At 47.6% G+C, this 18,785-nt stretch overlaps 1 protein-coding gene across 2 annotated transcripts; it reads right to left on the reverse strand.

Annotated features, from left to right (window-relative positions):
- Positions 1 to 1,877: 1,877 nt before the first annotated feature.
- pdgfab (platelet-derived growth factor alpha polypeptide b) lies at positions 1,878 to 18,355 on the reverse strand. Of its 2 annotated transcripts, XR_003888523.1 has the most exons (7): positions 17,741 to 18,355; positions 16,749 to 16,848; positions 12,793 to 12,927; positions 11,516 to 11,706; positions 4,899 to 5,025; positions 4,267 to 4,391; positions 1,878 to 3,797 (listed from the first exon to the last, which is right to left on the reverse strand). XR_003888523.1 is itself a non-coding variant. In XM_011603967.2 (6 exons), exons 1-6 carry the CDS (start codon positions 17,798 to 17,800, stop codon positions 3,784 to 3,786), a joined length of 627 nt encoding a protein of 208 aa, XP_011602269.1. In that variant the 5' UTR covers positions 17,801 to 18,353; the 3' UTR covers positions 1,878 to 3,783. The 2 variants fall into 2 exon arrangements, 1 of the variants encoding a protein (XP_011602269.1); XM_011603967.2 differs by lacking the exon at positions 4,267 to 4,391 and having other exon boundaries at positions 17,741 to 18,353.
- Between the last annotated feature and the right edge of the window lie 430 nt (positions 18,356 to 18,785).

Raw genomic sequence — 18,785 nt, forward strand, 5'->3', positions numbered from 1 at the left:
AACCCAACCATCACCAGCTCTCCTCAATCAACCCTTGCTGCCCTAATCCAGTGTTTACATAAAAGCCTGGGCAGTCATTATAGCCATGAGCCCATGGACCACCCCACGTCCCCGCACACCCTCCACCCCCCCAACTGCCCCACCACCTTCCACCGCTAACCCAAAGCTGTTTTCACAGGAGCCAAATACCTTAAATACATAATTAGCAGGGTCATTTGTGCAATGGGGGGCCCCGACGAGAGCGTTTGCGTGTAAGAATGTGGGGGCAGAGAGATTGTTGGGGGGCTGCGTGCACAGGATATGAAGACGTGAGAGAGACATGGACAAAGGCGTGCATTCATTGCCGTGGCCCCGAATAAACTTGGCCGTCGCCGTCTTCAAAGGCCACCTCTGCCTTTCCTCAAAAACCCAGGGGCCACAGGTTGGGGCAGAGAGGAGAAACATAACAGGGTGATGGGGAGGGGGGGGGATGGGGGAGGGAAGCGTAAGTAATGAAGCAAAGGTTACAAGATCTGTAATCTGGGAAGGAAATAGTTGAAGGTGACTCAGGGGGAAGGAGGAGGGGGAGACGGCGAACGAACAATTAGATCCAGCTTGAGGAATGAAAATATCGACCTTTAGCGACGACATTAGGCTTGAAAATGTATTTGGAGAAATAGAAATGCAGAAATGTTATGAAAGCAATACGCACATTTGCAATTTAGCAATGCCAACAACATCCCCCATACGACCCCTGAACCTTGATCTCTGACCCCGTGCATTATGGGTAGTCAAATCACAGTTTGCCCTCCACCACAGCTCAAAATTCCTGTGGTTGGTGTCTCACACTGGGAGAGCTCCTTTGTGTTTCTCACACACTCATGCACACACAGGGCCAATTCAGCAGCCCTCCTCACACCTTGTCTGCCCCCCGGTCCCCCTCTGGCATTGTTTATGAAAGCACGTCCACTTAGTGCTGCCCCGTCTGCACCCCCCTCTCCCTTGATGGTGCCGATTACCCACATCCTGAGTCCACTTCATTCACCCTTTTCTTCTCCCTTTCCCTCTCTGTGCATCCTCTTGCGCTCTCTTCCCTCGGGGAGTTCTCACCTCCCCTGCACTTGGTCCTTCACCTGCACACTGAGGACGTTGTCCTGACTCCTCGACCGTCCCTCTGCTCTCGTGAATGAAACAGCAGCAAGTTGAATAAAACAGTCCATTCTCTTTCCATCTTCGCCTCATTCAGCTTGTCCTCTGGTCCATTGACTGTCCCTGATCCTCTACTTCTTTCATGTTGTCCGTCTTTTTATCTGGCTCCCTCCTGGGGTAATAAGCTGGGGTGTAGGTTCGGGAAGTGCCCGGGAGGGAGACTTTCATGTCCCTTAGCTCTCGGATTATACTGAGCTGTGGCAGGAACAGTAGTAAAGCTCCCAGTACCTACTCTTGGATCCTGGAATAAAGCCCAGGTCCTCTTCAACCCACTAAAGCTCACACTTCCCGGATACACCTGCGACCCCCACATTCAGATCCTTCTAAACCCAAATGGACCATATTCCAAATTTTTTTCTGGTTCGCTTATTTGACTACAATGTCTTGAAAAGTCTGTTACAAATGAGGTTATTCTGGCGTATATATGTATATATTTTAAATTAGAGGGAGACATAAAATCCATTCCTGTATAAACTATATGAATTGAGAGCAGTGGTACTGGGACTGCATTTAAATCCTTTCATTCCGGTCGTTTGTATCACCATGACAACTGTTGCTGTCACATTTTAGCTCCACACAACTCAGTAAAATTTTGGGACTAAGCATTGCTACTCTGAAAAACCATAAATCTATAATTTCTGTATATATAAATTCGGTCTGTATCTAAATGAAACCCAAGTGGGGACAAAATGTCTTATCAAAATGGTATTTTTCTTTAATGGATAAAAGAATGTTGAAATTATGGTCCCTGGTTTATTGAGAACACTTACATGAATGTAAATGTGAACATGAACAGAAATCAAACATCAGATTTATAAATATAGCACCAATCAGCTGAAGGATTGCTTATTCCCAGACGTGTCCAATGTCCACAACAGCCAATATGGCCTTGTCTCGATGCAACTTCACCTCGGTTGACTTCGACTCGACACGGTCCACGGCGCCGTGATTTACTGCGGCTGAGAAATATGTGTCAGATTTCTGAGCTCGATCACAAGGTGTTTTTGTAGCGCGAGGCCCATCGATGCACATTTATCACTCCGAACAGGAAGTAAACGCTCGGGGTTAAACAATCATCTTGCTGTTTTCAGGTCACCGCTGTGTCCTCATCATCATCTGTCTTGATTGTGTTTGGCTACGTAAGGCCTGAGCACCTTGTCAGAGTGGGAATTTGCTCTCCTGTCCGCACAGGAGCGGCCCCCCGACCAAACAAGGAGCCTATTCACACGGCCGCCCATTTGCCTTGCGCGTCCGTTCTCTGCCTAAGCTGGACTTTGTCCCCTGCAGGAACAACAAATGTGCTTGTGAAGCAAGGAGGGCAGAACTCGTCCTTATCAAGGTGGAGCGACATGAGTGAAAAAACAGGCGAATGTGGAAGGGAAATCAGGCGTGTGCAGACCTCCTGTCCCAGTCTTCCTTTGGCACATCTGCGTACGCCTTCCAAAATTCTTCAGTGATTAGCGTCTAATTACTAATGATTACTCAAAACTGGGCTGTGCTTATCATGGCTGTAAAAAAAGAAAAGTTGCCATGTTTGACCCACTCTCCACAGCCCTGAGGGACTAACTGCAATGCTTTCCTGTCTCCTTGATGTCCCACTCCTACGACTCTTCTGTTCGGATGGATTAAATAAAGGCAAACGCAAGAAAAGAAATAAACATCATTCCTGCTTGGATATAAGTAAGCTTAATATATTTCATAACAAAAATAAAGCATTTTCCTGTACTGACGCTCACATCTCCTCCTTTCACACATGTCCAAACCATATACAAGACTTGACAACATTCAGATATACTGCAATATAATAAGAAACATGGATGACGAGACTAATATCAACTAAAAAAAGAATGACACTGAGATTGTGATACTGGTGTTACAAAGACGACACAGAACGTTTGCCTCTCTCCAAAATCATTATTTTTCTCCTTTATCTCTTTTTTCCTACTGGAAGAGACAGAAAGCAAATGTCCACGTGTATAAATAGTTTGTCGGCAGAGACGTGTCTTCCATCTCAACTTCAGCTGTACACAATAAAGGAGAGGATTTCCTCTTTAAGTGTACATCCTCAAACTCACAATATTCAATACTCCATCAAGTCTTTCAGGAAAGGAAAACACCTTTCCCTTTTTCCTCTGTGTTTCCTACATCTCCTTTCCTCCCCGCGCACGCAAGAGTCATTTAAATAAGGCGGGGCCTGTTGCCAAGCAGCAGCTGTTGTCCGCCGCTCTTTCGGGTTCTGAGCGTCCGCAAAAACGTTTGTCCATCTGCAATAAAAGTCTGTGAGGAGCGCTCGTCACCGATCCCTTTCATCATCTCGGCCTTGTACTGCAGAACAAGTCTCGTTCTTCTTAATCTCCGGGGTCGTCTGCGGTGAGTCGGCACACCACAAGAGGAAGTGATCGTCACTGGTTACTGTCTAAGAAAAAGCACCTTTGGCATCTTATTTACGTATTCATCTATTGTTTCAGTCTGGCATCCTTATGGAAATGCTTATTTATTTATTTTTTGAGTAGAACAGCGGTGGGGAAGAGGGCAGAGCGGGTTGTCCTGGTGACGGAATCCTCCCACGCTGAAAGTCCCATGTTCTGATCGGTCTCACCTTACATCCACTGTGGGAGATAGAGAAATGGATGAGTGTCACGACTGGGCCCCCACATTTGGAAAAATGAATCACTCATAGTTGTTTATTGGATCTGGTGCCCAGTTATTTTTTTCCATGCATATCAAACAAGCGCACAAGACCCAGGATGTTCTTAATCAATCATAACGTGCGTCATTACAATGAACGTGAACGTAAAAGACAACTCTCTTGATCCTTTTCATCCTCTCTCACACACAAACAACGGTGCACACACTGACAGGCGTGCACGACACTGTGGCAGAAAGCATGTGTGTGGAGTGTGCATGCTCAGCAGGCCATCACAGCAGCATGCAGCGGTTCCTCCTTGGCCCTCCCTCCCTCACAATGATTGGCTGTGATGTGATTGACGACAGTGATTTGTTGGGCCCTCTTTGCGCCCTGATTGGTGCCGAAGAGAGAGAGAGAGAGAGCGGACTCTTCTGGTGCTAAATTCCTACCTGTTCCCTTCATAGTTCTCCATTGGACTTTGGGTAAAGAATGCAACTTAATTATGTCGCCAATAAATCCTTGCTGGGCCTTAGCTTTTTAGGTTTCCTTTTTTTACCTTTAGCCCTACGGTGGCCTGAAAACACAAAGTTGGGATAGGAAGGAAGATTAAAAGCTAAAAGCAGGCTTTATGAGTCAGAGAAAGACAGGCCTAACAGCCCTAGGACAGAAGCAGAGAGTGCAAAGATATGACAGACTATAAATACTTCAGATGACTTATCAGCACTTATCTGCTCCCAGGGAGAGAAAGGCTTCAGATCAAGGCATTTGCGGGTTTACCTGTTTTAATGCCAAGCAGCCTTTGGACACCCACCCTTATTACACACACACACACACACACAATTTTGCAATAGCAGGCTGCCTCACAGGTACACATCTGTGTGGGAGCATGGAATAGGGTCATTCAGTGCAAAGCTAGAGAGCGTATCAAAGAAAGAGGAACAATGAAAGAGATGAAGACTGACACGGAGGTATGATGATGCAGAGAGGAGGACGACGCATTCAGCCTCTGCACGATGTTGCTTCAATGCAAAAATGCAGTGCTTGGATACCACGAGGATGAATCATTGAGGATGGGATTTACCTGTTTCTGCTTCTGAGTGCTCCACCACGTGATGTTGTGATGTACACACGCACTCCAGGTGGTCTTCTAGCCGCACAAAGACCTCTTTCAGCTTCGGTTTCCTCTTCACATACTCCACCTTTGCTACCTGGAAACGGAGGGAAGAGAGGCTAGGTTAGCCAGGTCTCCTGACATCATTAGTCTTTGCTGTGCATGTGTCGTCAGTGAATGCATGCGCTCTTTGCTCCATCTGCTAACATCAAGAGGCGTAGCACTGTGACTGATGAGACTTTCATAAACCGATTCATTGTAAAACACCAGGCATTGCTTTGGCTCTCTGTGTTTGAAGTGTGACGGCAGCATTCCTCAGGGGCTGATGCATTGACTTCTACTCACTGTGTGCTCTATGGGCTGTTGATCAGGTGTGTAAATACTGAATGACCCTGTCAAAGCCTCTGTGAACAATGGGAGAGGAGAGATGGAGGGTAGGGGTTGCAGTGTACTCCCTTAGGGCGCAAAGAGAGTTTACCCTGGCAGGAGAAGAAAGGATGGGAGTTCCGGGACATACCCCAGGCCCGGAGCATCCCCGTCCACACGGACACATGCATCGGTGCTTTGTCTTTTTTTGGTATGTAGGCGCATTTTAAACCACATTATAACCTTTTCGTGGATTCGTGTTGTTCAACATGAATGTACAGCAAATACAGTCATCTAGCCTGACAAGCAGCAAGAAAGCAGAACTTCCGATCCAAGAAACACAAAGGAATTTGCAGGAATTCCTATCCTTCAGGCAGGCTAACACCCTCTCCGTTTACCACAACAGGGCTGACCTCTACTTCCCACCCAACAGTAGTAATAAAAAGGGCCAATCCTCTGCAGGTTCTTAACTGACCGTGTTGATTGAAGCTTAGATGAAAGCTGAATAGAAGGTTGGCTGGAGGTTATGATGATCTTCTTGCCTGAGGAGGTGGCTACACTTTTTACCCCTTCTCTGTATTGAGCGCCAAAGACAGGTAACCGCCCCATCTAGCACTGGGGGCCACATGGACACCATATCCCCCGCTTCAAACATCTTAATGGTAACTGCATGAGGGAGGAAATTGGCTGACAATCTCCCAGCACCGTAGTGTTATGAACAATACAGCTTTTGGAGACAGCTTCAGGCACCACACACACTCACGGGAACGGATGAAAAACTTTAAGTTTTATGATGGCATCGCACCAAAGCCGGCTTTTGATGGCGACTGAATCACGCAGACAAATGAACACGCTAAATCCCCGTCTGATAAAACAAAGTATGATGTTGACATTCTCACAGCCGGCGCTGCTTCATGTCAGTGCTGTAACAATGGCTGGAGGGTCATCTGGAGAGGTTATAAAAACAGCGGCCCGCGTTCTCCTTTGCAACACTTTTCTTTCCATGCAGAGAAAGGGAAGAGAAGAAATGGAGGGAGTAAAAAGAAGGATAAGCAAGCAGATGAGGTATGCGGTTAGCAAACAGAGGACAATGGAGTCTGGGTTAACAGTGGTGTTATCTGCCCGGACAGGGAGGGAGAAGAGGAAGACGAGAGAGGAGACCATCACTCTCATTAGTGGCTGTGTGTGTGTGTGTGTGTGTGTGTGTGTGTGTGTGTGTGTGTGCAAACAGAGGGGGTTATTTAAGGAAGGAGAAGAAGTGCTGACCGTGGTCATGACAAGCATATGATGACATTCATACGTAACCAATTAACACTTAGTTTCTAGGTAACTCCAGTAAAAAAGAAACCTCTTTACACTAGAGGTTATCAAAGCTTTATTGTCATCTACCACTTTAATGAGCCACATACTGTAAAACTGTCTATGTAAAATTGACTAAACGTGTAGTCGAAAAGCCTTGAACTTGATGTTTTTTTGGAAAGTTGCACAACACTGAGCAGGACTGGTGCTACTGGAAATGGGTCAGTAGCTGACACCGATGCTGATGCTAATGACTAACACGCGCGAAACAGCCAAAACAATCAGGTATTGACATAAGTCAAAAGCAGCGAGGCCCAACGATGATAAGCTGGGCGCTCTGCTCGTATCCCGAGTCTTCGCACAGCCGGATTACAAAGACTACACGCACACAAAAGAACACACACGCTTTCGGATTTGTCTGTGAAGGTGCATAACTGGGCTTGAACACTTTGTAATCGGCCTCTGCCTTTCCCACTTTGTCAACACTCTCGCTCTTGTTTCCTGTTTCTTGTGTAACGGGAACGTGTCGCTGCAGGAGTGGCTGTCTCAGCTCTCCGTGGAGGTTTCTTTCTATCCTTCTAACAGCTCTTTGCTTCTTAACAAAGACCACCAGCTTCTGTTTCGGCAGAGAGTCAATGGCTTCCCACATTTAACATACATCAGAGAAAGGGAGGCGAACCCCCCTTGCTAAAACGAGGGCCCCCACTCCCTCTTTGTATAAATCAAACTCCCTAGAAAGCCGAGGCCCTGAGAAAGAGTTCCCCGGAGCGACTGTGGAATGATATCCGATCCATAGGGCTTGGGTGAGGCATTGGGCTCTGGGAAGTGAACCTTTGCCGCCATCCCCCCCCGGTTTGTCTCCGCATCCCTCCTTGTGAAGCTTACTCTACTGGTCAGGCTAATTGGGAATTCCCTGAGCACCAAGCACTGATGGAAGCATGATGGAGGGGAAAGTTTTGCTCCAGCTTTCCAAAGAAAACACAGCAGGGATGTGGATGTGCACCGCCGGCCATCGGGAACTGGAACAGTGACAGAAGTGAGTGAAAATAAACAGGAGTGTATATATGTGCACAACGGCGGGGTAGCAATTCATTTATCAGGAAGGAAATTAGGGAAAGGGCTACAGTGATGCCGCTGGCAGGAACAAAGGACCGCAAAGGGGCTTCGTTATCTGTCTATCTGTCATCGAAATCAAACAAAAGTAAGAAGAACTCCTGTCAGGGATTCAAACAAATGTTCTGTAGAGTGCAGTAAACGACTTTGGGGTGTATTTCTGTGGCCTACCGTGTCATTACCGGATTACACATGAGATGAAACACTGTTGCGCACTTAAAGGAGGGGAATGTAAGAAGATCTTAATGAGAGAGTGAAGAAAAACTATGAATGGGATGAGATGTCAAATTAGAGCGTGGGGGGTGGTGTGGCAGGGAGTCGTTTCTTAAAAGAGACGATGAATCGCCAGCACCAGGGGGTGAGGGGTTGCAAAGGGAGGACGGGGAAGAAATAAGGCGAAATATGATTAAAAGGTGACTGCTCCTTTTCCCTTTCGTGCTGATGCATTCCAGCTGGCGCGGCAGTAACCAAACTCTCCGGCCTCTGTCTTGGATCAGGACGCTCCCATGGTCTCTGACCCGCTCCGTGAACCCCTGCTGTGCGTGCCACACACACTTTATACACACAGACTCTCTAACCCTTTTTCGGCTAGAAAGAGAGCGGCGTGAATCACAGGGAAAATAATTTGCAGCTGCACGGGACTTCAAAAAGGACCCCCCCCCCCCCCCCCCCCCCCCCCCCCCCAGACACACACACACACACACACACACCCCAGTTCAATCTCATCCCCCCAAACATAATCTGCAGGAGCCCTCAGACTCATCATAAATCATCCTCACTGTATCACTGTCACAGCAAAAAAAAGAAATCAGGGTCCCACACAACTGCAGAGGTGCAGCTACTGAATCCTCTGAGGTCGCCGAGGTAACCGCCAGCGAGCGTGTTTGTGTTATGAGGTCGGGGCCGGGGGCAGCGCAGGGAGATGTGTGGACCCCAACACTCAGCGCTGCGGCTGCATCCGCCTGGCCTCTGTCAACCTCCACTTTGATCCAGCAGCCATCAACACTTCATTACTCTGCGGCCCGTCTTCCTCTCGCTGCCACTTCACACAAATAGCCTTGTCCCTGTGCAGCGGTGGGGGGGTTACCTCGCATCGCACAGATCCCAGACCCCCGCCCGCTTAAACACACATAAAAAATATCTCCTTTTTGGGCTTACACAGATGTGCACCGATGACCTTTTCTGTCCAATGTGAAATTCTTGCAGGACGGCCAAATTAAGAGCCAAATATTTCAGCCATTAAATCAATGATGGAGAGAACTGTTGGAAAATTGACTCTATTAAGGTGCCTCATGATGGCAATAAAAGGATTAGTTGTCCCTTTTCTGCCAAACCAAATTAACCTTTCACAAAAAAACCCAAGTTGAAGTTCATAAAGAAACGATGAGTGACACCTTTAATATTTGTCATTGATTATTTAATTAGCTACACAGACCATAGACATATTATCATTATCTGACCATTCTGATCCATCGCACACCTTCTATCCTCAGACTCCTTAGTGGGGGGGGGGGGGGTTTGTCCAACATCACCAGTGGTTTTATGATTTTGGACCAAAGCAGTCAAGGGGAGTTTGACAGAAGTTTGTCTGGACGCCATATCTCAGTTGTAAAAGAGCAGGATGACACCGTTGGCCGTCTCAGATCACATACCAAAAGCTAATGAGAGAGATTTTGGCGGAGTTAATGGAAGCAAAAATAGGGGGTGTTGAGGATGAAACAGGGGAGGGAGTCTGGTGTGACTGAGAGTGCAAGAGGAGGTGGTTTTGGGGGTGAGGGGGAACTTTAAGGAATGTTGGAAAGACAGGCTGAATATATAAAAACTAATTTAGATTCTCTGTGTGTTTCTCTCTCACACACACACTGTCTTTCCGTCTCTCCGTCTCTCTGTCTTTCTGTCTTTCTGTCTTTCTGTCTCTCCGTCTCTCTGTCTCTCTGTCTTTCTGTCTCTCTGTCTTTTTGTCTCTCTGTCTTTCTGTCTCTCTGTCTCTGTCTCTGTCTCTCCGTCTCTCCGTCTCTCCGTCTCTCTGTCTTTCTGTCTTTCTGTCTCTCTGTCTCTCTGTCTTTCTGTCTCTCCGTCTTTCTGTCTCTCTGTCTTTTTGTCTCTCTGTCTTTCTGTCTCCCCGTCTCTGTCTCTCTGTCTTTCTGTCTCCCTGTCTTTCTGTCTCTCTGTCTTTCTGTCTCTCTGTCTTTTTGTCTCTCTGTCTTTCTGTCTCTCTGTCTCTGTCTCTCTGTCTTTCTGTCTCCCTGTCTTTCTGTCTCTTGCCCTTCATCACTTGTGTGGATGCTCCGATCGCTGTCAAGACTCAACACTGACATCTTTCATCATTTTCATTTGCCTTCAAAACAATCTGTAAAACAAGTTCCAGAGGATTAAAAGAAAGGAAAAGATGGGCATGGGGATAAGGTGACTTTGAAATCTGCCCCTTCTCCTTCAGGCAAATCCTATTTTAGCTTTTTTACTACCCCGCCATGAAACGGGACAAGTTCACGCGGTGCAGGTCCTGCAGAGACCTGTTCACTTGTGCTGGGTCCGTGGCATGAAGAAGGGAAGAGAAAGAGAGGGGGAATAAATAAATAATGGTGCATTTGGACAAATGCACAGTGGCACAAGATGGAAAGAAACACAGTGAATGTGTTCTTTTCCCATCTCTGGCCGGCAGAAGGAAAACAAGTCAAGCCTGGGGTAGACAGGCAACATTTTTAGCTTCCTAATAAATGGAGGGAGACGCACAAACTGGACCCCTGTTCAGACTAACTGCTTCGAGGATGGATAGAAAAAGAAACTTGGCATGAAACAATGTTTCTCACACAATGTGGTGAATGTCTTCTGGCCAGAGCAATCCCTGACAGATGACCTTTCCAGGGATACTTTCAGCCCTCCCTTTTGCCCATGGCGAGACCCAAAAAAAGAAAAAGAAAATCGGAACTCTGTGTGTTCATTTTGTCCTCAGTGTCAAGTGGGGGGAAGATATTGAGAAGCAAGGCTCGTGACATTCCCCAAATAATCAAACATTGTACTGTCTCTGCATCTGCCCTTGTCACTGTTCGACAACAGAGATTCCATTCAGGACTTCAGACGCTCTGGCAGATGGACAGACGGACAGGCTTGGGATGTATTTAATGCCTCCCTACATTGTGAGTAAGCATTTCTAATGAATTCTGCTTCCTTGAGCCAGTACATCCTTTCCCTGTAGACCCATCAGCCGCGCCGGTGTGACTCCAATGTGAAAGAAAGCAGCAGAGAAATCCCATAGATAGAGAGACAAAAGAGCCCAAGGACCGACTCCAAGAGCCCGTTCTGTTTAGCTCCCACTTGTCTATTACTCTGACAAAACAGAGTGCATAACTCCCATAGCTCCACAGAGAGCCAGTCACCGGTGAAGGGTCTATAATGTAAATACAGCAGAAATACGACCCTGTTATAGCCACGGTGTCTCCTCTGATCCTCAACAGGAGGACTTGTTTTCAACCCATGGGTGCCAGCAAGCATCTGAGAGCAGAGCAGCCCCGTCTGGTTCCTGTTCCCCTGACTCCCTCACCTCGTCTCCCTCCGAGGAAACCCAGAGGGGCCTGAGTAGGCAGTGTTTGTCACTCTCACTAATGTGTGCGAGGTGGAGCAGGATGATCCCTCTGAGGGTGACCCCCCCACTCAACAGGTGTCAGGCTGGAGGTGACCGCCTCAGGTATGGCTTACTTACCAGTCCACAGGAAGATGTCAGCAGCCACTTATACAATGAAATCTGTAGATGTGTGTGAGTGTGTGTATAAGTGTGTGTAGGTGTGTGTATAAGTGTGTGTAGGTCTTACCTTAACGGTGCGGTGGTGCTTGCGGGAGGGGTGACAGCGCATGTTGCTTGTGTTGCAGCAGCCCGTGCAGCGCTTCACCTCCACGCAGGGCGGCCATATCAGGAAGTTGGCAGACGTGGGATCCACCTGGCTCCTGGGGATCTCGTAGATCACCGTTCGCGTCTTGCACAACGCCGGCACCGCCTCCTCCACTGCAAGGGAGAGACAGGCGGCGGGAAGAGTCAAGTCAGCGTTCCGTGACACATTTTCCAAATTGCGGCGGCGTGCTGATGCATTGTTGTAATCTGTCCTCGTCCCTCGCAGCTGCATTCCTTCACCGCTCATTATTTGATGACTCATTTAATGGGGGGGCTTTTCTTCTTACCTCAGAATGCGCCCAGCATCCATTAAAAGTGGTTATGAAGATGTGCGATCCAAAAAGCTGATCTCATATCAGCTAAAGAGCTTTAGGGATCAAGTCGTTGAGACGTAAAGAGACTGCTCCTTTGTTCGGAGGTCTCACCGGGGTTAATGCGGTGTGACGAGGCCAGAAATCTTTTCCTGTTCATCAGTGGGAAATCTAATCATGGTATTTGACCCCGTGGTCCTGAGCAAAAAGCATTCATTTCACCCTTCAAGGGCCTTTAACAATGGGATGTTAAGGGTACAGATAATGTTATGTCACAAAGATGATGCATGTGCATCGAAGGGGATGATACGAGGGATTCGGTGGGCAGCTGCCAAAATGGTGTGAAGTCTCTCACATCTCTGATGCGATATGGGCTCGTTAAATACGAGTCGTCGCCTCAAACGCCACGGCGCTGGGAGAGACCTAAGGACCACGCACACTAGCTGGTGCTCTCCACACCTTGATCGGATATTGTGCCGCGTGGCGTTTTATGAAGAAATCTGAGAGGCCAGGCGAGCTGCAACTTGAGCCTTGAATGCCTGGAATTTCAACGCTCAAGGATATATTTCTCAGCTGTGTTTTTGATCTTCAATCGCCCGGTCAATTAAAAGCCTTCACGTCAGATGTCCTCTTCAACATCACACACCGGTCTCAGGTCTCATTAGTGCTAGGATGCCATAAATACTGGTTATATGTCTTCATTAGGCTTCCATTACTCCCCATAACAGCCAATAACTACATCCTTGTTTGAGCTAAATGTAAATTGATTGGTTTGACCTACTGGGCACTCGTTATTGAATGACATGAAGGTTCTTTCAAGGGTTTATGACTACATGATAAACTATAATGCAGAGAACAGCGAACTGCTGAAGCGTATCTTCGGCCTTACCGATGCTCCTCTTGCGTCGGCTGTGGAGCTGAGAGCTCTTCAGGTCATTGTAGTAACCAGGGTGATGAGAGTAGTTCTTGTGGTGGTTGTGATGCTTGTGGTGCTTTCGCTCCTCGATAACATCATTTCCCGTACCTCATCAAAACACAAGTGAACAATGTTAATAGTGTCACAGGAGAAAAACGGAAATGAAACCATTAAACAACAATCATCCTTGATTATTGTTCCTCTCTTGGTCTTGCTTAATCCATAATAACGTTTTAAATACAACTGATCCGGTTCTTGTGCTGTAAAACTGGCACTGACTGAAGAGCTAAGGGATTCCTTCATTTGCTAGCGGCCAGGTGAAGGCGACTGCTGCTGATGACACAGACCGAGGTAAACAGTCTAAAGTACACAGGGGACATTTAGGGGACATTTTTTATTACACAGGCCTCCTTGTAACTGTCACGCCACGCTCTCTCATTTGGCTGAACTTTCTACCACGTCTACAGCGTTGAGACACAGGTGAGTCAGCATGTCCCTACAGAAACAACCAGCTTTCACAGACGCGCAGGGGACTAAAGTGGTCGTTTGACAGGTGGTGCTCAAGCGCCATTATACGTGCACGTAATTAGTGGTTTCTTGTCTCTTATTTACCTGAAAATGTTTGCTTTTCCAATCATCGGGTTGCATTGGAAATGTACAAGCTTCTTAAAGCAGATAGCTAGCCCAGCCAATTCACAGTCACGGTCATCTGATAAAGATTGCTTGTTTTGGTCTCCACCCACAATATGAGGTGGACGAAACAAGAGTGCCAGGACAGCCATAAAACGATAGTAGAGGGTGTTCGCGGCCCATCACAAAGAGCAGAGTCTGAGCGTGTTTGCTCAGTGGGTGGGTCTTAAATGTCTGTAGGTGCAGCGTACCCACTCACCTGGCTAAAACAATCTTGTGCACTTAAAATAAACCCACAACTCCCAACTGCACAGACTGCTGTCATTATCCTCCATAACAAGCTAAAACCTAATGTACACGGCTACAACAAAGCTTCACCACAGGCAAACACATTCCACTCATCCCACTTCTTTGTGCTCTGACCACAGTCATCTGACGGGATTTCCTCTACCTATAAACGGTCCACCTCTGGGATTGGCTGTTTATTTGCTTTTGTCAGATTTTTTTGTGGGGGGCGTCGGCAGCTCGACGAGAGTGGAAAATCTGCCATGCAGTCAGTCGGTCAGCCTGTGACCCCCGAACTGGAGGTGTCGCCTGCAGTGCTGCTGCCCAGGCCTGGCGTTACATAAAAGGCTAAGCTATCGGTCTGCTAGGCCAAGAATGGAGACATGCGCCTACGCCGTCTGAACTTTCAGGTGCAACAGCTGGCTGGTCGCGCTATCTAGTGACCTTTTAATGCTCCAGGTCACTGTCAGAACACCCACCAAGCCTCCACAATCATCCTGATATCTCTCTTCACCTCAGGATGATAAAAGTGAGAACTCTTTAAAACATTTTGTTCTGGATAAAGCATCTGCTTCAATACTCTTGAGCAAGCATTATTCCGCTTTAAAGATCTGACACTGCATACGTGATTAAATAGGTTATTAGTGAAAGTGATGCAGCCACGAATGGGTTAAATGACGCCGAGCAAAAAAGAATGTAGGGTAAAATAGCAATCAGACTGATCCGGCAAGAATGTACACGAGGAGAAAATGGAAAGATGTGAAAAATCCAGGGGAAATGCGAAAGTAAGAGAGGGGGGTTTAATTCCCTGCTGGTTCCAGGTGACTGAGAAGTAATAACACGCCTGGAGCATCATCAAACTGAGACAAGAGAAAAGAGGGCAGGAGACAGTCTCTGACTATGAATCAGGCTTTCATTACTTGCAAATTACTCCTCCATTAGCTGAGGGACTTGCTCCCTTTCCTCCTCCTCCTCCCCCCTCTAGTTTTTTCTCCCTCCATACTTGAACTTGTTGCTCATAGTTGTTGTAATAAGTGCCTCTATAACTCTCTCTCTCGATGCCTCTTTTCCTTAATTCTCAGTTGTGTGGCTGAGTTGACACAGTGTCACCTTTGGTGGTTGTGCTAACTCCCCCCACATGTTACGAGAACATTATTTTTTCCCTGCTGATGCAACACAGGTTCATTGGAGAAGTTAGCTGAAGCCAAACACCCCGCCGACATGTCAGAAAGCGAGCTGATTGCGCAACGAGTTGAAGGCTTTTCTGACTGAAGTGCAGCGTGAACACAAGTTCCAGAAGGCTCCTGCTCCCTCCTCCAACTCTGCCCCATTCCAAGAGTCGGGTTCCCTTTTCTGTCAAAGTCCTTCACTGCAGAGAGATAAGAGCAGGCAGGCTGTGGGGGCTGCAAAAAGGGGGAAAGACGGTGATGGAAGAGAGGAAAAGAGAGCAGAGGAGCACCTCAAGGGGCCAGGCTTCATCTCATCTATCAGTCGAACTAAAGGCATCGTCCCCGCTCATGGACGCACAAGAAAGCAGCCATAAAGCCACAAAGGCTTTCCCAGAATTCCCGAGATGTACGGCCAATTCTGTAAAGCCATCCGTCAGAAGAACGGTCGGAACGACATAAATAGAATCCATGTCTGGATAAATAAAACCACTCAAACAAAAATAATCACGGCTTTCCTGGATGCGTCCTTCCAAGCACATCAGTCACTTGGCGCCAGCGTGTAAACGTTTAAACAAACACCTCAAATTAGCCCTTCCTTTCACCTTCCCTGCTTTACATGCTCTTCCATGCACTGTTCAGCCTGGAGTGGTAGTTTTACTGTCCCGGCCATCCGCAAAAAAAGTGCTGAAAATACAACCCACCCCCCACCCCCGCCTGGCGTCAGAGGTCTTTTAATGGGCTGGCCTGTGCTGCCGAGCTGGCCTTCGGACAGATTTATGCACTCGTAATAATAATCAGCCTACTACTGTTACCCTGCAACACATTCTTCTGTTTGAAGAAAGACATGCTAATTCAATTATAAACACCTCTTCTCATGCCACAAGCCCTCCACAGATCTATTCTGCCCCCCAGGGCGATCGCTGATGTGAAATACGGTTGACTTGTTTTGGGGTTAATTTATTAAACAAACTAATGACGTGGGGCTACTGGTGCTAATTGATACGTCCATCAGGCTGGCATATAAGCATGCAAACACATTTGGTTTGCTAGTCTGCTGTTTTGCTGTGTTGCTCTGTAAAGTTGTGGCTCTACTAATGAGCTATGACCAATGAGCTAACCCCCATTTGGGACTGCTTGTACAAATTTAGTAATTACCAATTTCCATCAACAAATGTTCAGGGGAGAACCCAGAATTTGATATACGGCCCAAGCCTGTGTAAATAGAAGCTCGTATGAAGGCAAACAGCCTCTTCCAGCGCTGCCCTGAAACTAAATCTAAGACAGTCGGAGACGGATCGCCCTACCCAGCGCAGAGGGCCGTAACGGCGAGGGAACCCGCCTGACCCGCGAGCGCCTGTCTCTGTTTACAGGCATCTGTGGCCGTCTGGCTGCTTTAAAGGTGGTTTATTGCAGCAGCTGAAAGAATAGATGGACCAAAGCTCCAGTGAAAAGTCCATTTTTGTCATGTTGATGCAACAATCAACGTTATCTCACACTACAGATTTCGCTGAATGTCTCTGCAGCACTTTCAATGATGTCATGTCTATTTTGGATACTGTTGTTTAATTTGTATTAAATATTCCCTCGTGAAGGCAAAAATGCCCCCAAAGAAGCCTGCCAGGCCAGTTGAATACATATATTAATCCATATGCTCACAAAGGGCTCCACAATTTACCAAAGTCTAAAAACGGCTGCTGATGTAATTGGGACTCAACTCTGTTATTTCCACCCCTTACTACAGGCTGTTACATCAACAGTCTCACAAGTGATCAACAGTCAGGGATAAAACTGTAACCTGCGGTCTATTGATAGTGCAAGTGGAAAGTAACACGAGGCAGAAATTACCTACGGAGTCAATGTCCAGTAGCCGCTGGAGGTCGCTGATGCTGTGGATTTCACTGTTGGACAGTCTGTCTATCAGCTCCTGGGGAAACTCCACTTCCTTCTGTAGGGGAGAGGAGGCGTTTGGGGGGGGGATTCAAACAGAAGAGGCAAGTTAGACATTTGGTCCGGTTTTAGTGTCATTGTTGGTCTGCGTAAATAAACGCGCCGGGTTCATGCGCAGCTAACCGCCGCCTTGGCTTCTCCAAACATGCGGGGAAAGTTGTGCCAACCCCCCTGAGAAAATCTGTAATTTAAATAAGCATTGCAGAGGGAAACGCAAACGAACGGCTCTAAACATTTGTCTTGAGGATTATTTATGGGGACAGTTTCTCGACTGATTTCAACATATTGTTCCACCGCCTTGGATCGGTTAGGATAAATTAATAGTGCTGTTTCATCGAAAAGGCTTAAATTGCTGGTTCACTCTGTAAAATTGCTTCGAGCAGTCACCTAAAAGCGTCCGTAAATGAGGCGGAGAGATCCGTGTTGGTGCGTGCGCCATCTCTCCGCACTTTGCACTTGTTGCGCGGCGTGCAGTTGTGCAAACCAAGTCTTACGGGAACGGAGGCTATTTATACCCGTCAGAGCGGTTCCCATGAACGCGCTTAGGCCAACCAAAACGTTTGCCCAGTTGGCCCAGGATATATAACAAATTTGGCACAACGGCCAAAAATAACTGCGATATGAGTCCAAGCGCAGACGCGTTATTGTTATTCCAAAAGCGCGCACGACAACGAGCCTGTGCGCAAACACACGTCGTAAAGCTGATTTCGCATAATAGTGGTCTCAGTTTTGTTCATTTGAATTGCTCATTTAGGTTAAACTAAGCACTGCTTCTTCACGCATCGAGTCGGGGAAATGTTGGCACACTCTAAACCCCGCATTGTGAATGACATGGAACCGAAGGGGGGGTCTACTCAGCCCCGCCGCTCTCTGCAGTCCAGAAACTTTACCTCAGAAGTGGCCAGCAGCAGGTACGTGGTCCACAGCAGGAAACAAAGTGCGGCTCTCATCTCCCTTTAATTTAGACTGAACCCCGAACGAGAAGTAAAAGGCGGTGTTCTGTAGGAGCCCCAGAATCGCTCCTGGCCCCACAGAATCCACAACCATCCCCTCGGGGAGGGAAACCTGGGATGTCAGAGCTGCTTAGCGGGCTCTGCTGCACTTGTAACGCAGGAGAAAAGGCTGCAGAGGGCTGGTCGTTGTCTCTTGTTATTCTCTCTTCAGCAAACTGTGCGGCTGCTCGACATGATCTCCTCACACGCCAATGAGACAATCCCGAGAGACGAGTCTGACACGCATTGCACTTGTCCTTTACCCTCTAACAGCCTCCAAACTTCAGCCAAGATTATTCAGGGACCTGTTACAACTGCACAGGCGCACGACTACGCTTCACTAACAGTCTGTAAACCATATATTCCAAACGAGAAGGTCCGTCTGAGAGAGTCGCGCAGGAGAAAGTTGTCCGTGTTGTGCTATCCGGAGCCAGTCTTGCGGGACTGTGCGCAGGTCCTCGGCTGCGTGCGTCTCTGAAGTGAATGGAGTGAGAGCGCCTCTACGCCGCTGGATATAGAGAGCCAGCAGCTCCGTGGCCCGTTGCGCCTCCCATCGCGTTTCGGTGATCGTGCAGTTATTCAGCAAGGAGCTGGTTGGCTGGTTGGATGACTTAAGACTCATGAGCATGTCCCCATCCCCCTCGCCCAGCGCGTGTGTCTTTGCGCGCGTGCGTGCGTGCGTGTGTGAATGAGTGAGAGTGAGTAACCCAGCCACCGAGAATCTGTAATCTAAATTGAATTCCATTGATTAGATTTCCAGCTGACAATGGAGAAACTGAGGCAAAGGGATGAGGATGCTCCTCACTCATCTCCAGTTCACAGCAAGAACCTAAAATAAAATTCAGCTGGCCAAGGAAACCACGATGCACAATTCATAAAATGAAGACACGCAGCTCTAAAGAAATGAGCAGGTCTGAAGAACCACGCGAAATCATTCAAAGGA

Source organism: Takifugu rubripes, chromosome 5 (assembly GCF_901000725.2).
Source record: "Takifugu rubripes chromosome 5, fTakRub1.2, whole genome shotgun sequence".
Taxonomy (NCBI): domain Eukaryota; kingdom Metazoa; phylum Chordata; class Actinopteri; order Tetraodontiformes; family Tetraodontidae; genus Takifugu; species Takifugu rubripes.

Bases quoted from the DNA above. Each gene is read 5' to 3' on its own strand.
- pdgfab (XM_011603967.2), bottom strand. From the start codon at position 17,800: ATGAGAGCCGCACTTTGTTTCCTGCTGTGGACCACGTACCTGCTGCTG. The intron at 12,928-16,748 runs GTAATTTCTGCC...TGTTTTGATGAG, and splicing joins ACTGGACATTGACTCCGTAG to GTACGGGAAATGATGTTATC. The intron at 5,026-11,515 runs GTAAGACCTACA...CTCCGTTTCCAG, and splicing joins AGCACCACCGCACCGTTAAG to GTAGCAAAGGTGGAGTATGT.